The sequence below is a fragment of the Patella vulgata genome, chromosome 3 (genome assembly GCF_932274485.2).
Source record: "Patella vulgata chromosome 3, xgPatVulg1.2, whole genome shotgun sequence".
Classification (NCBI taxonomy): Eukaryota; Metazoa; Mollusca; class Gastropoda; family Patellidae; genus Patella; species Patella vulgata.
The window spans coordinates 69,773,558-69,791,053 of record NC_065881.2 but is presented as its reverse complement, the minus strand read 5'-3'; the positions used below and the strand labels follow the sequence as shown (position 1 = coordinate 69,791,053).

The following is a 17,496-nucleotide window of genomic DNA, read 5'->3' as shown; positions in this document are numbered from 1 at the left end:
TTCGTTTGACTCTGTACACTGCTTGGTCAGTTTGACAGTGAAGTGGTAGATATATGCAGAATATATAATATTAATAGCCAACAAATATATAGACCTGTGTAGACCTATTAAAAACTAGTTTTTAAAAAATGAAAAAAAGGTATATATATAAGAAATACGCCTACCAGAGATTAATACTAATAATAATCTTCGAATTGTTGAAAACTTCACTTCCAAATTGTTTCATAAAGACGGTGATAAAAAAAAGAGACGCGACAAGAAAAACAAATCTCGTGTATTATGAATTCCATATAAAAAAAAAGAACCAAACACATGTACGTATTTTTATCGCTGGGGTTCTTAGATAGGAAACCCGATCTCTCAACCCTTTGTGTTAAGAGATGATACTATGTAGTTTACCTGGCTAAAACCCCGTTGCAAATCAGATCTGACTTCTAAAAGAAAACCGACAATTTTTTTCTTCAAAACAACTATTGCTATTTATTACATTTCTGCCACATCACACTACATACAATTAAGCATATAATCCAATCTGACACGGTTACACACCATCTCTTTCAAATCGAAGCGATAATTGATGGCTTAATGTCAGATATTTTAAATTGACGTCTAGTTTCGTCATGAAGGCGGGGCTAAATATATGTCGTGAACAACAGCCAATCAAGATATATATAATGGGATATAATTTACTGACAGTTTGTCTACGATATCACCTTAGGTGGAAGTGGGCGTAAAACTCTAGAAACGAACGAACGGATTACTGACAGTATTTGCAGATAAACGAAAGTTGTCTCACTACATTGGGCTGGGTATGTTTAATTGGTAGTATAAGATTAACTTATTTCTAAGATGTCACATGCATTAATAAAGAAATTAAGTTTGCCGGGTGCAACTAAATCATAGTTAAAAACAAACACATCAACGTTTTTAGCTACGTTATATACACGAGGAACCGAAGAGGCCTGCATTGTATCGAAAAATCAACTTGCTGATTTAAAAAATCGATGGAACTAAACAATTCCTAATTTCAAAGCCAAATTTATATTCACATGAATTTTGACCCTGGATAAGCCATTGGCCAAGTACCGATATTTATTTCTTGACAATAATTATGTCGCGGTAGTGATTATGGAAAGTAGACTACGCCTACTTAGTACTTTATGTTTTCGGTCAGGCTCACTTTTGTAAAATGTATTGCGCGAAATAGAATCCATGACAGTTAGAATTCGAAATTAGAGTAGGTCGTAGTGCCGTTGTCCGAGCAAAATTTCCCTCAAAGCCCAGTCGATATAGAAAAGTAGCATGCTAAACCCATGGAGGTGTTATATTGACTAGAGTGTATGGTGGTCACGTGATCTCGTGCCGACTACGGAGGTTGGCAGCCATTTTACAACCGGGAAGATTTAGCCTACGTTGGCATAACATGCCGGAGAGTTGTTGTTTTGGTTAATTCAATGTCAGGCGAAAAGGGAGTGGATTGTCATTTCATAAGTAGGTAAGATATGTTATAAGTGAAATAGTGATCTAATAGATATAGTATAATCATGATAATTGTGTAAAATAATTTAATAAAAACGGCGAGAAGACGTGGAACACTGGAAGTTTGAGGCCGGAAACCGGGCGGGTCTATTATCTATATTATTAGTACTGATACTTTTATTATGTAATAATTACAAGGTCCGTGCGTTTAGCGAACTTCAAAATTAATGTATATTTAATTATTATGGAAATTGCGCATATTATATATACACACATTTGACAGTGTACGAAAAATATGCTTATTGGAGTGGAGTGTTTAGTCACAGACATGCACTCATTGGCCAGTAGTTGCTTTGCTATCGGTTAGTTTTACTCCCTCGGATTTTATTAATTAGGCCGACATTCATTGTATTTTTACTCTGTGATATACACCTCTATGGCTCAACCCCATTTCATTTCTTTTCCCATAAAAATTTTGTCGAGATTGGTCTGCCGTAGGAAATATTGGATCCCTGACTGTAGACGCGATTGTCCATATCCATTTGCAGATTATTGGATTATTGACAGATTATGTAAAATAGCTAAATATTCGATCACAAATGGCATTTTTAATTACCTTTCAGTGCTTTTCCCAATTTATCTGATTATTTTGGGCGAAGTCTGATCAAAACTATTAATTAAACAAGTCAAATTAAAATCATAAATATTAACTGCGCAGGTGCGCTTTCTAGACGGAAACCGCCATTTTAGAAATTCTACTTAGCCGGTAGACATGTGAACAAAGTTATATTAAAATAACTCGATTGTCATTGAAGAACTGACTTTCTTAATTATTAATAATTAATAAGTAATATACATTCTATACTGTAGATAGAATTGAGAAGCTATGGATAACAATGAAACAAATCAGACGTCTTTGAACAATTCCGATGCAAGTCGGCTCATGCGAGAATTAAATGCTCATCTAAATCAATCAAACGGTGCGTGACTATCAAAAGCTAACTAATTACGACCTTTTGGAATTACTTGATTCTATGTAAACATGTTTCATTAATTATAGAAATGTTTGTGATAAGAATACATAATAGCAAGTAAAAGATCTATTATAGACCCGCAAAAATTAATCTCAAATAGCCTTGTGACAATTTACACTAAGTCCAAATAGTGACAAATGACAACAGATTTTCTGAGGACTTTAACATCACTGGGATGACCACCGTCCCGCAAAATACTTCCTACTCCCAGGTCCCGATAACCAGCCATATGTCCCGCAAACCAGCTAAAATGTCCTGCAATTGCTCACATGAAAGATTTCTAATATGTGATTGAATCTAGTCTCGCGGGGTGAGAAATGGATGAATGATGAAAGTGATTAGGAATTCTTCAATTAATGTGTCGTCCGCTACACCAGCAAATTTAATCAAATTGTAGTTTCCTTTGTTCTTTCCATGCCAGTTTGCAATGCTTATGTTGAGCACATATTTTCACTGGTGAGCAGAAAATAAGAGGGTTTTTGAGTAACATATATTTTTTTTCTGAAATGTCCCACATTATCATGATCAAGCAAAGGTGGTCACTCTAAACATCACTCGTTCTCTGATCAAAGTCAAAGGCCCAATCTTTAAGGTCATACACAGAGTTTTAGTCCATAATTAATAAAATAAATAATAGATATGTCAGTATCCAATGGGGATAGTAAAACAAAAGACCACAATTGACAGATAAGGCTTGCCAGGATATTCATAGTTTCTTGTTTTTTTGTAGATTCTTCTATGGATGGCTTTACAGGGCTGCAGAATTCTTCAGACAGGTATTTACAATATGTAACCTTTGTTTCAAATGTGCATAAAAGAAACTGCATTTTAATGGAATACCGTACTCATAATGTTTACATATGTAAACAATAAATGTTAACTCGAGTTGTTCATTCAGAAATTGAACGAGAATGTTGTCACTGTTGAAAGACATAATGCAAATTATCTAGATATTAGTTTGCCCATTTCTTACAGAACATAGTTGGTATTTGTTACATGGTTGTACAGCCGCTTGTGAACAATATTGGTAATCTGCAGCTTGAAGCCTCTCGCAGAGATAAAATTTTGATATTTCATAAACTGTAACTTCTATATCACGAGACACTTCAAAAGGACATGCTAACCCCTTTTATATCCTATTCTAACTAGAAGAATGAAAAAAACTTATTTAGGTCCTATATTTTGACATGGTTATGTTCTCTTTTTTTTTTCCAGTGATATCAAAATGTCGGGAGATGGAAGTAGACAACAAACTTTAACACAGTTGATGAAAACAATGTACAATTCAGCTCCAAGACAGCAAATGTAAGAAATTGTTAATAATGTACCGTATACCATAAGTATGGTACCGGTCAGTTGTAAACCTGACAAGAAAATGCTGAAAAACTTCCTTGGCTGAGATGAATTAAATACCTCCTTCTTAGTAAGCCAGTGTCATACTCACTAAGACACTGTGACTTCTTTTTTCAAAGACGCCTGAGCAGTTTCCTTTTGTGCCACACCTGACAGTCCAAGCTCCTATTACTATTTGATCCAGTTTTAAATGTGGTATGGATTCTATTTTTTTTTCAGAGTACTTCAAGGCAATGATAAGACCAATAGTTTTAGTGTATATGGACAGGAAGTAGATATTTTTACAAGTGCTATAAATACTAGTCAAGTATCAGCGGGCAGTAATAAGGTCAGTATTCTGAATAAAACATAAATTCTTGTAGCACTTTGTGAATTAACCATAATCTCTTTCAAATGTCACTCATGATCACATGGTTTGGAGTACCAGGATGGATGTTCAGTGTCAAATTTTGATTGTTTATCCCAACCAACCATGTAGCGAATTACAAAGAAATCAACATTAAAGTCTCAATACCACTCTTGTTGCAACTGAATAATATGTCCCAATCTTTATTCTAGTCAACAAATTGTACTATTTTACAATATTCCAATTAATTGATGATACAAATTTCATCTTAACACACCTTATTTAAAAATTTTGAAAAATTCAACATAATGGTTTGAAACGTCTAACGTAAACCTTTTCAAATGAAACTTGGATTTAAAAATATTTTCGAACCCTCTGGACAAGTAAAATAGGATGTAATGGATAATTTACACAACAGGTAGGACACTTAAACATCTAGTACTTAGATAGAGATATTATTTATTTTCTGGAGCTTTCAAGCCAGCAAGAGTGTTATTGTCCCTTTAAATAGAGCTTTGAATTTACTAACAAAAATGACAATACTAACTAAATTTTATTGTTTTAAATAGCAATGAATTGTAATATTAATCCCATACTACTTACTAGTCTGCTTTATCATTTGACATTAAAGATTGATCAGTACTGTCAAGAATACTGTGTTAGAAAAGAATGAATTTGATTGGCTAGTATGAATTTAACAGTATTAAAGATTGACTAGTACCGTAAAGAATATTGTAGGAGTAAGGAATGAATTTGTTCAATAGCTATTTGATTGGACCGTATGGACTTATCAGTATTAAATATATAGAGAAAACCTCTCAATTGAAAATGTTTTCATATTTAACAGGTAAAGATTACGCCAGTTGTGAATTTTGATTGGGATCCGAAATACTATATCGGTCATCTAGTAGCAGTCCATAGGGATAATACATATATGGCATATGTAATTAAAGGTTAGTTTTTAAATTCAAATATTTGGGAGAGAGAGAGATATTAACGCCCACTCAACACAAACTTGCGTGCAGGGGTCTTTAACAGTTGGAGGAAATCGAAGGACCCACAGAAAAGCCACAAAGTTGGACAGGCAACTCTATTCCTTATAAACCATTCAGCCATCCACGATTCCCCCCCCCCCCATAAAAAAAAATATTTGACACCCAGAATTGTGTCAATAGCCACTGATTTAATAAATTTTTCACAAACCAAAAATTTTGCTTTTCCTCTGTTTTTCAGCAATCTAATTCAGATTTGTTTATTTTAGGTAAAACTGGAGGCAATATTCGTATTATAAATCGTAAAACAGCCGACAGATGGTTGATAAAATGTGTAGAAGGAAGAGTGGTAGATGTTGCATTTGCCCATTCTGATGCTGTTATTCTAGCTGCTGTTGATGAAATTGGTAATTTATATGTCCATGAGATGCAAGAAATCGATGGAAAAACTATGTATCCTTTGATAGTATCTTACAAATCCACTCATTTCTGAATGATAAATTTCTTTGAAATACACTAGAAGATAATTCTGCCCATGAACATACTGAAATATGAAAATTGATGCTAATTGGAGAAAGCATCGATTATGAAACTGAAGGATTGGAATGTTTTTATTGTCTGGTATTATAGACCAAAACAACAAAATTATCTAATTTTGCAAATTTCAGCAGTTCCGATTCATGAAGCAAAACAACAGTGCTTGTGCCAATGCTAAATTCTTCCTCTTTTATAATGTTATTCATTGTGGGAAAGTATTACATCATTAAATGTTATGACATCTATGTTATCAAAATATTCCTTGACAGTAAACAGTAATACTTTATTACTAAATGTACAAAGACCAGAGAACACAGCTCCCTCAGAATATCATCGTGTTATATGGTGTCCATATATACCAGATGATTCTGAAGACACTTTAACAGATACATCTAATCTTGATTCATCTAGAGTACTTGTTCTAACACATGATGAACGAGTAAGTTTCAATTTTTAAAAAACTGCAGATATGTCATTAAACAATCTCTTATAATAGAGATTACATTTAATTCAAATGCATGGGTTTATTTTAGGAGCATTATGGTTATTGGGGTTGAAGTAGAGTATTTCACTCATTCCAGTTTTCACATACTATAGTTTGTGAAAATAAAAGTGGAAGTATGCAAATTAAACACAATTTGGCCTATTTACCAAAAAGTTTCAGCTCAAATATTGACTACTTTGGAAATGATCTCCAAAAGAGTTTGTGGGAGCTACTCTTTTATGCATTACTTCATAAATATGACTCTACATGGTAATTGCTGGACAAGAAGCTTGTCTTCAAATCAACCTGACATCCTAGTCTTTAGAATGTTATCACAGAGCTTAACATGATGCGTAGGAATATAATGAAAGCTTCTAAGGGTCTTCCACTCCTGAATTAACCAGTAATGTTTACTAGAATGTACCTTGGAATTTTCCTCTTAAATATGTTGCATGGATAAACCAAAACCAAATGTAATTGTCTCAATCTCTTTAGTTGCACCAATGTAAAATTCCGCCATACAAAAAGGGAACCCCATAGTTTCTAGATTTCTGATATAGTTCATTATGCAGTACGGTTAATCAGCTTTCTTTCAATTATGGGGATTACGGTGGGTAAAATGCTGGCTCGCTAGCCTTGAGGTCGAGTGTTTGATCCCTGCATTGGCCGAGAAAGTTCATCCAGTTTTTTCGGCGTGGATCTCCCTGTCAATGGTGCAGGACGGAGGGCCTGACAAGGACAGTTGTCTAGTCATTTGGATGGGATGAAAAACATTGGCGTGCATGTAAAAGATCCCTTGACAGTTGGAATTTAATATAAGTGTAGGCCGTAGTGCCGCTGTCCGGGCAAAATTTCCCTCATAGCACACTGTATGGCCTATGCCCGTCTTCATTAGCCCAGTTCGGAGCAGAAAAGTAGGATGTTAAACCCCATTTCATTTCTTTCAATTATGATATAGTAATATGAATCATTACAGGCTGAGATATGGAGTATTGATATGATTAATAGAGATTATGGTGTTGGACCTATTAATCCACATGACGTAGAGAATGGTATGATTTCTATAGACAGTCATGACAAGGTAAATTCTTGATTTAATAAAACAAACTTAATTGTAGTTTGTTTCAGGGCTTCCACTTCAAAATTTTCACTGCCGGTCATTTTTGATAACGCACGAAAACCCATGGTTTGTTTAGTGCTTGCACAGATTTATTTTTCTTAAAAAGGAATGCTCTCTGAGAATCAATTGATCTTTTGGAACCACTGTAAATTGGATTTGTTGATGCATTATTTCATTCCATTTTTTTTTTTTTAAATGTAGCCAATCATTGACGCAGCTTTTTCTCCTGATGGTACAGCACTTGCGTCTGCTAGTTTAGATGGAGAAGTCAAGTTCTTCCAGGTTTATTTATTTGAAGGAACATCACCAAGGTAATTAAACGTTTAGTTAAATTATGTTGTGTAATAATTCAAATACACCCTTACGAAAAGCATTGATTTCAAATCTTTAAATCAATTTATCTGGCCTGGCAGGCAGTCATAGTCAATTGTATTAATGTATTTTTTATTGCATCTTTCTAAATACTATGTTTTATTATCTTGCTAGATGTTTACATCAGTGGAAACCCCATGATGGAAAACCAGTGTCTTGTTTGTTTTTCTTAGATGATCATAAAAGTTTCAGTCCCGAGTGAGTATTGCTGTTTATCAAAATCATAGTCTATTATATTTGAAATAAGCCAGTTACATCTACATGTATTGTATTTTACGTTTTCTTTCAGCATAATTTTGAATTAATATTGTAAACTCAGATTTTATATTACTATAATTTGAAATTCATATTGTATTGTGAGATTTTATATTTAGATATTTTGTATTAATTTGTCGTTTTATTTTGAAGTGCTCAATTGTGGAAGTTTGCTGTAACTGGTGCTAACAAAAATCAAGAATTAAAAGTATGGAGTTGTGAATCTTGGAGATGTCTTCAGACAGTTAGGTACATAAAATCTATATTCTTATTGTCTGTTTCAAACTATTTTTAACTTTATCGAATCGAGTGAGGAAGTTTTGTTTTTTTGAATGGTCCCGATTTTGTTTCTTGGTCAAATATCATAAACCATTCAAGATATCTTTATGAAACTTTGTACAAAAATCAATCTATTACAGTAGTCATGCCTTTTGGTAACTAGAACTTTCTCACATTTGTTAATTTCACATAGTTTTTGGTATACAAAGTTTGGGATATTGGTGACCGAGCTGTTTTGTATTGTTTTATCTTCCAAATAATTATTTAAAGTTACCGTTTTATTTAATTTTATTCCCCTGGATTAGAAAATGGGTGTAAATTGTTATGTCTTCTTGAATAATATTTTAATTATAAATACATGTAACAATTTTATTATTGTAGATTTTTGAATCCACCAAATGTACCGTCCAATTTTACACAAGATCTGTGTTTAAAAGCTACTATGGATCTGAGTGCTCGTTACTTGGCTTTATCAGATACCAATAAAAAGGTAAAAAAAAAACACCTGTTCATTATCAAGAACTTTTTATTTCCACAAATTAAAGAACAGAATTTTTGCGAACAGCTTAAAATTGTTAGCATTTGAAACCCCAAAATAGCATCTTTACAGAGAATAAACTGAACAGTAACTAAAAAAAAAATGTTACTCTCTATTTTTTGATACCTATGTTGATTTTAAAAGGCCAAACCAATTTATTTTTGTTCTTGGTACGGTAGTCATAATTAAATAGCCACTCTAGTCGTGTGAATGATGTTTTGTTTCAAATATAAAAACTTAAAAATTTTGAACTGAAAGCTTTTGCAAAGAGTAACCATGTACTTTTTACTTTTAAAATGGTGGGACGAATTGAAATTTTGATAGTCTTTCGTGAAGAGCAAAGTGATATTGGTGTGACCTAAGAAGTGTTCTTCAGAGTGAGAGACAACCCATCGATTTCTCTCCTGCTGATTAACCTGTTAACCATTGATATATTACAGGTATTATATATTCTACAACTACATGAAGATACATCATCTAATTCAGCTCATATTAGTTCTATATCAGAATTTATATTAGCTCAACCCTGTCTTTCTCTAGCTATACTTGATGCCAGTAAGAAAAGATTTAAAAGATCAGCTAATGATACACACTTTGATGAAATTACTACAGGTAGGTGATCTTATTTAGATGTGGGGGCTACATTGCTCAAGCAGTAAAGCATTGGCCTCTCAACTAGAATACAGCGGGTTCGAATCCTGGAGTGTTCAGAGACAAACCTTCAGGAATTTTCAAGTTGGGTATTCACTCGTCGGGGTGGCACTTTCAAGCAAAGTATTCCAGTCATTTGAATGGGACAAAAACTGAAGTTCACTCACGTACACGTTTGCGTGCACTTAAATGATTATTGGCATCTGGAATTCAAAGAATAATAAGAAGATATACTCTTCATATTGCAAATGTATCTGCAATGAAAAATACCAAATCTTTGTCTCGAATGACTGGGATATTGTTTTGACAAAAAATGTGATTTATTTTGATTTAATTGACACCATGTTAAGGATGTTAAGGGCTGACAAGACGACTGTGTCGAGGCTTTGAGATATAACAATAAAAATTGTACTCATAACAAAAGCTATGTGTAAAACAATTTATTTGTTTTGAAACCACTGATTGAAATCTGAAATATTTAGAACCCCTTGCAAACTACATTATTGTGAAAGTTGAAACTCTAAAAGGAATATCAGTCAAAAAATGATGATCTTGATATTTTAATTTGATAATTAATAAGGACATGTATCTTTAAAGTAAATTTGAGAATCTGGCATTCATTTAACAGAAAAGAACTCCTAAAAATTGGAAATCAGTTTGTTATTTATGTAATGGCATACTTTATGTTGATTAAACATACATTATACAAGAGCTAATCTGCCAATTGCAGGTCTTTCTTTAGGTCTGAAATGTTTTCTAAATTTTTAATTAGATATTAATTAACTTATCCAGGCCATAATCAACTCTCGATGGCATCGGATATTAAATAGATTAGAACAGTTAAGCCATATTTTGATTTAAGCTAAAAATGGAGGAGCAAGACTTAGCTTCGAACAATCAGTACGGTGGTTGAAATTATTGCACACGTCTTGTCAAACCTTCAAAGGCTAATATCTTCGCTCGAAAAAGAGTAATTTGAATGAAATTTTAAAATAATTCCTTTTACATTATCTATTTTCGAACTATTATAGCAAGAATGACTAGCTCTTTATCTAAATCTTACATAATGTATCTTGTAAGTACAATATTTAGATAAATTTGTGTATGGTCATTGAATTTATTGGTTTTTACTAGGAGATTTAGTTGATGACAATGATGATGAAGATCAAGCAATGGTACCTGAAACAACAGGTGTACAGATCAGACTCTTTTCTGTTCATACAAAGTATGTTTTCTTTTATTGCCTAATATAAAGTTTGTTTTATCATGTAGGGTGTTTTTGAAACATAACAATGTGTAATGGGCTTTCCCACTTGTCCCCATTCTCAAAGTAGTCATTGACGAACACATTGGCACCAGCTAGAAACTGTATACTTAATATTGACTTGGGAATAAAATTAGGAGTAATACACTCGGTTTATTATGATATTATGAACCTGTTTCAGACAGGTGAGGTATTACCTGTCATTAAGAGTATGTGTATCCTATGTTAAATCTTTCATATCTTACTTTCAATTAATTATAGCCTTCATTTTAGTCCGTTATCTTGTAATACAAGCAGGGGGGTTGGATGGCCTCAATGGTTAGTACGTGTGCACTGTTTTATAAGATCTGTCATTAAGTCAACTGGCATGGTTTCGATTCCCCTGTTGTATATGCAGTAACAGAATCAACACTTGCAATATTACTAAACTTGCAATATTACAGTTGACCTCGCATATGTCGGATTCGTATTAGTTGGATCTTCGCTCAAATCGAATAAACTTGTTAGGACCCTTTGGTCCTGCACTTTTTTCTTATTAAATTTATGCGCGTAAGTCGAATTTCCCAAGTCGGATCTTTGCTCAACTCGGATCAAAATGTTCGGTACATTTGATCTAATTCCGGCTTTTTTCTTTCGCCTAAGTCGGATCGGCAGTATGTTCACAACATGCTGTTCAAAATACCTCCCCCTCCGCCAAACGCCATTGAAATCCAAATACAGGGCAACGCATAAATTTACACAACTCAAACATATAAGACGAAACGAAATTGGAATTTTTGAAAAAATTTGATTGTAATTGGGCTAGGCCATGCAATAATTGACTGAAGTTTCTCAGCTTTTAAAAGATTCTAATTTTCCCCCACCCCAGCTTACCTAAATTTCGTTTCGTTTTATATGGCCGAGCCACGTAAATCCGAAGCGCCACCCCACATCTAGACCTCAATGAATGGCGTCCACCAAAGCCAAAGGGGACGCATATTTAACAGCATGTTTTGTTGCACATACTGACTCTAGCGAGGTAAGCAAGGTCTTATTTTCTCACTAAAATGTTCCTTTACATTGTTAAGGTGTTCACAGAGACTGACCCACGACTAAAGCAGTAAAAAGTTGCCCAGTAAAATTGACTGGGAACAGATTTTATTTTGACAAGGATTCAATAGGATGGTTCCCGAATGTACATTGCGATAATGAAACCTACGTTCAGAGCTCAACTAGGTCTTCGGCTAACTCGGATCTTCGCTTAACTCCGATAAAATTGGTCAGTTCACTTAGATCCGACTTATGCGAAGTTTACTAAAATTATATTAAGCATTACCCATTAAAGAATTTGTCTATCCCAATTGATAACTGACCACATTTGAATGAACCAAACGGTAGGTTATGCAAAATAAGATGCAATTTTATGGGAATGGAAGTTGTAGGTACTGGTTCTCTGACACTTTGATTATATTTTCAGATCATTACAAGAGTTACTCATACGTTATAAACCCGAATGTTCGGTACCACAATCATCTTCACCATCTGTTAGTTCACTTTCAATAGATGAAACAGGTAGGAAGTTTTCACGTAAAAATACATGTAAAATTTTATAGTCTAGAATGAATTGTACTATGTTGAGTTTTACGGTATCTAAATAATAGTACGTGCAGGAGGACAGCACTGCACATAAACAAATACATAAGACAAACCTGAGGACAAGACACACAAATACACAAACACTGCAAGCAAAAAAAACCCAGCAAAGCTATATAATCAAATCAAATGAATGTATGTGAACCTGTAAACATAGAGGCTTTAAAAAACAAATTTACAACAGAGTAAAACATTCAAGAATGAATACAAGAAAGGCTAATAAAAATGACGCATGTTCATAAAATATCATCAACTTTTGAAGAAAGACCCTGAAAAGTCAGCAGTAGCCTGTGTTTGGGTTTGTAGATACCTAAGCATGTGATATTGTCTAAACATCTTGCAGCGTAGGGCACTCTGACAATGTTATTCTGAGTATAACCCAAATATTGTGATTGACGAGACATTTACTAAAAAATAGCGAAATGCAGAAATGAATGTGGACAGTGTACCGTTCTGTAATTCACCTGTGCTGACATACATAATTAGTTAAGACAATAATGTTGTTTTTTTTTATAGAGTTATGAGCTTCATTATCTGATATAAGTTTGTTATTTGATAAGGTTACGAGTTTGTTATTTTATAAGGTTACACGTTTGTTATTTTATAAGGTTACGTGATACATTATCTGATATAAGCATGTTATTTTATAGGTTTACGAGGTACGTTATCTGATATAGGTTTGTTATTTTATAGGGTTACGAGATACATTATCTGATATAAGTTTGTTATTTTTTAAGGTTACGAGTTTGTTATTTTATAAGGTTACGTGATACATTATCTGATATAAGCATGTTATTTTATAGGTTTACGAGGTACATTATATATCTGATATAGGTTTGTTATTTTATAGGGTTACGAGATACATTATCTGATATAAGTATGAGTGTAGAGGGTAACAGTATGAGTATGGCCGAGGCCGATAATAGTAGTCATGTTTTAATGACACCTGAAGCTTTCACATCCCATACTAATAGTCCAAGGTTAGTTTTTTTGTTTTAAAAAAAAAAAAATTATTTGCTCCTTAAATTGATCATTAATCTTAAAAAGGTTTTCAAATGAATTCAGTTACTGATATCAGATCCAATTTTTTTAAGAAATACTGTAAACGCTAGGGAGACGTTGTCTCGCTGACCTGGACATCCCATGGTCGATCCTGGTGTTTCCATTTGAATTTTTTTCTCCATGTTAGTGTTGCAGGACACAGGGCCTTCCAAGGGACAATGCATAGCAGTTTGGATTGGACAGAAAACCATTCTTGTGCATGTAAAAGAACCCTTGGCACATGGAATTTGATATAGAGTAGGCCATAGCTCTGCTGTACGGGCAAATTTCGCTCATAGCATACTGCATGGCGTATGCCCGCCTTAATTCGCCCAGTTTGAGCAGAACCGTAGGATGTTGAACCCTTTTTCATTTCATTTCTTATGGTACAAGATATAGAGCTTGAGACAATTATTTTATTTATTTACAGTAAACAATCATTGGATGGTGGTCTCCGTGGATCTTTATCAGATACTAGTACATTTACTCATGTTACAGCTATGAATGATGACTTAGTCTCACCTCATAGTTCCACAGACATTTCTATTGCCTCTCCTGGAAGTACGCTGCTGAATACACCCAATTCTGTAAGAGATGGTATCTTGAATCAGAGTCAGGAATTGACACCAAGTAGTGTTCCACTACCTCCAATAACATCCGTTGAGGAAGATGAACTAGCTACGCCTAAGGGTTTGATAAAAAGTGATAAAACAGACACGCCCCCTACAAATCCCAATCCACAGTTATCTGCTCTTGAAGAATTCTTCAATACGAAGGGTAGTAGTACCAGAACAATGCAGTCTTTAGAATCGACATCCAGCAGTACAGGTGGTTTTGAATCTGAAGCAAAAGTGAAAACTCCGCGTAAAACAACAGGTGATATGTATGATGAAGATGATCAAGAGGTTGCCGATGTTTTAGGTGTACAGATCAGAAATAATAGTGAAGGAGATATAGCAGGTACCGGAGAGTTTTCCCAACAAGGGGAAATAAGTAATGGAACGCATGTACCTACAGCATGGCCACAACCACCAGATGTTAGTATAGAAGCTAAAAGACTGGTCGCTGATACTATACAACAAGTGTAAGTGCTTTAAAGTCTTCTTTAAACATACATTATGTATGAGCTAAATCTGCCAATTGCACGTCTTTCTTTAGGCCTGAAATGTTATCTAAATTTCAGACATTAATTAACTTATCCAGATCATAATCAACTCTAGATGTCATCTCTAGCCTGCAATATTTTCTGGATTAGAATCCTATCTGCTGCTTAACGCTCATTGATAATTAAATCAAAAAATGGATAATCAAGACTATGTTTTTTATCATACCAACTTTAGTTATGATGATGGAGGCTAGCCCCAAAATTCAATCGCTAAAATCTCAGTTCAGAGTGGATCAATTTGACTGAAATTTTCAGCAAATTGCCTTTACATTATTTAGTTTTTAACTATTATAGTGAGAATATATAGACCATAACAGCACAGTTTTTTACATACCCATATTTCAGTGAGGAAGTATTATGTCCTCACCCATTTGGGTTGTTAACATAATACCAAACTAAATGGGTGAGGATATAATACTTCCTCACTAAAATATGGGCTGGAGGTCGGGTGTTCGATCCCTGCATTGGCCGAGAAAGTTCATCACGATTTTCCGGCTTGGTTCCCCTTGTCAGTGATGCAGGACGGAGGGCCTGACAAGGACACCTGTCTAGTCATTCGGATGGGACGAAAAACCAAGGTCCCGTGTACACATTGGCGTGCACGTAAAAAAATCCCTTGACGGTTGGAATTCGATATAAAAGTAGGCCATAGTGCAGCTATCCGGGCAAAATTTCCCTCATAGCACACTGTATGGCGTATGCCTGTCTTCATTAGCCCAGTTCGGAGCAGAACAGTAGGACGTTAAACCCCATTTCATTTCATTTGTTAACATGATACACTACACTTGGATATTGTGTAGTTGTTCATTAGTGGCTGTTTATGTATTTAATGTTTAGTTTGAAACCATGGGAGGCAAACTGTTCAAATTTATTGAGAATTGTCAAAATATATTGGGTTCCTAATGTTGTGCAGTTGAAAATGGTCCATCTAGATTAGATAATGAGTGTTGGGTTTACAACTGTTGACTTTCACTAGCAGTGGTGAGTAATTGATTAGTATGTTTATTACTCATCACTGCTAGTGAAAGTAAACTTATGGGGTATGCTGCTTTTTTTTTTTTTTTTTTTGAAGCTTATATATCATAATTTCAAGGTACAAAATTATTACTTAAATAATTTATTGTACTGTTACAGTCAGGTTACCAACGATGATGAAGATGATAGAGAGATTGATGAAGAAATAGAAGATGTAGAAATAGAAGAAGTTAAAGATGAGGAGGAGGAGGAGGAGGATGATGGTGATGATGAAGATCAAGATGATAGAGGTGGTGAAGGTGGAAATACATATAGACTTCCAGTTCATGATGTTCATAAGAAGTAAGTTATAAATGTATATATATGGATAAAAAAATTCCAAAATATGCGTGGCAGTTTGTTGTCATTTTAACATCATGGTGAAAGAAAAACGATTAAGCATTGATGATAATATATAATATAATTGATTGTTTTTTTAGCTAGAGGAGTGTTATCTTCGTACTTAATTCTTTAACATAAAAGCCATAAAAGAATGTATCTAAATAAAGCATGCATTTCTTTTTATAATAGTTGAAAAATAGATAATGAAAAATTGGTATATTGAAAATTTTGGTCAAATTACTTTATTCTGAGTGAAGTAATGAGTGTTTGAAGTTTTAACATAAATAGTCTTGATTGTCAAGTATCATTGTTATGGTAATAAACAAAGTCTTGAATATCCTTTAAATTATGAAATAATGCAGGAGGGTTAATCCATTTAATATCTGGGCCATCCGATGGTCTAGAGATTTGATTATGGGTTTTTCTTGTGAAAAATGTCTAAATAATGATTTATAATATTTGAAGCCAGAAAAAATACCCACAATAGACAAAATTAGCTCTTACATAATGCATTTTTATACGCCCACATTAAAATGTGGTCGTATATTGTCGTCGCCCTCGTCCATCGGTCCGGCGTCCACAATTGCTTGTGGACGCTCTAGAGGCTAAAGTTAATATCAGATTGACTTTAAATTTATATACAGTGTTTAAGGCCATGAAACGAAGAATCCTATTGATTTTCAGTGATTTCCGATAATTACTGCCAGAGTTATGGCCCTTGATCACTTCAAAAAATCTTGTGGACGCTCTAGAGGCTAAAGTTAATATCCGATTGACTTTAAATTTATACACAGTGTTTAAGGTCATGAAGCGAAGAAGCCTATTGATTTTCAGCGATTTCAGATAATTACTGCCAGAGTTATGGCCCTTGATCACTTCAAAAAATCTTGTGGACGCTCTAAAGGCCAAAGTTAATATCCGATTGACTTTAAATTTATACACAGTGTTTAAGGTCATGAGACGAAGAAGCCTATTGATTTTCAGCGATTTCCGATAATTACTGCCAGGTGGATTCTCTACAGGCTAAAGTTAATATCCTATTGACTTTAAATTTATACACAGTGTTTAAGGTCATGAGACGAAGAATCCTATTGATTTTCAGCGATTTCCGATAATTACTGCCAGAGTTATTGCCCTTGATCATTTAAAAAAAAAAATCAAAGTTAATATCCGATTGACTTTTAATTTATACACAGTGTTTAAGGTCATGAGACGATGAAGCCTATTGATTTTCAGTGATTTCAGATAATTACTGCCAGAGTTATGGCCCTTGATCACTTTGAAAAATCTTGTGGACGCTCTAGAGGCTAAAGTTAATATCCGATTGACTTTAAATTTATACACAGTGTTTAAGGTCATGAGACAAAGAAGTCTATTCATTTTCAGCGATTTTCAATAATTACTGCCAGAGTTATGGCCCTTGATCACTTTAAAAAATCTTGTGGACGCTCTAAAGGCCAAAGTTAATATCCGATAATAACTGCCAGAGTTGACTTCAGATTGATACACAGAGTTTAAGAGCTTGAGACGAACAAGTATATTGATTTTCAATGAATTTTTATGACTTGAACAGCTAAATCCATGATATTAAAAGTTTT

The 17,496-nt window shown here is 34.0% G+C and overlaps 1 protein-coding gene across 1 annotated transcript; it reads left to right on the top strand.

Moving 5' to 3' along the window:
• The first annotated feature begins 2,225 nt into the window (after window positions 1-2,225).
• LOC130012117 (enhancer of mRNA-decapping protein 4-like) lies at window positions 2,226-15,863 on the top strand. The gene is made up of 17 exons (XM_056099311.1): window positions 2,226-2,459; window positions 3,244-3,289; window positions 3,729-3,818; window positions 4,086-4,194; window positions 5,060-5,165; window positions 5,474-5,657; window positions 6,018-6,180; window positions 7,202-7,306; window positions 7,547-7,656; window positions 7,832-7,915; window positions 8,126-8,221; window positions 8,633-8,741; window positions 9,230-9,401; window positions 10,575-10,665; window positions 12,161-12,255; window positions 13,030-13,060; window positions 15,677-15,863. The coding sequence occupies exons 1-17, from the start codon at window positions 2,366-2,368 to the stop codon at window positions 15,861-15,863; spliced, it is 1,872 nt and encodes a 623-aa protein (XP_055955286.1). The 5' UTR covers window positions 2,226-2,365.
• The last annotated feature ends 1,633 nt before the right edge of the window (window positions 15,864-17,496 follow it).

Coding starts and splice junctions, on each gene's coding strand:
- LOC130012117 (XM_056099311.1), top strand. CDS start 2,366: ATGGATAACAATGAAACAAATCAGACGTCTTTGAACAATTCCGATGCA. Junction 6,181..7,201: donor TTCTAACACATGATGAACGA/GTAAGTTTCAAT, acceptor GAATCATTACAG/GCTGAGATATGGAGTATTGA. Junction 12,256..13,029: donor ACTTTCAATAGATGAAACAG/GTAGGAAGTTTT, acceptor GTTATTTTATAG/GGTTACGAGATACATTATCT.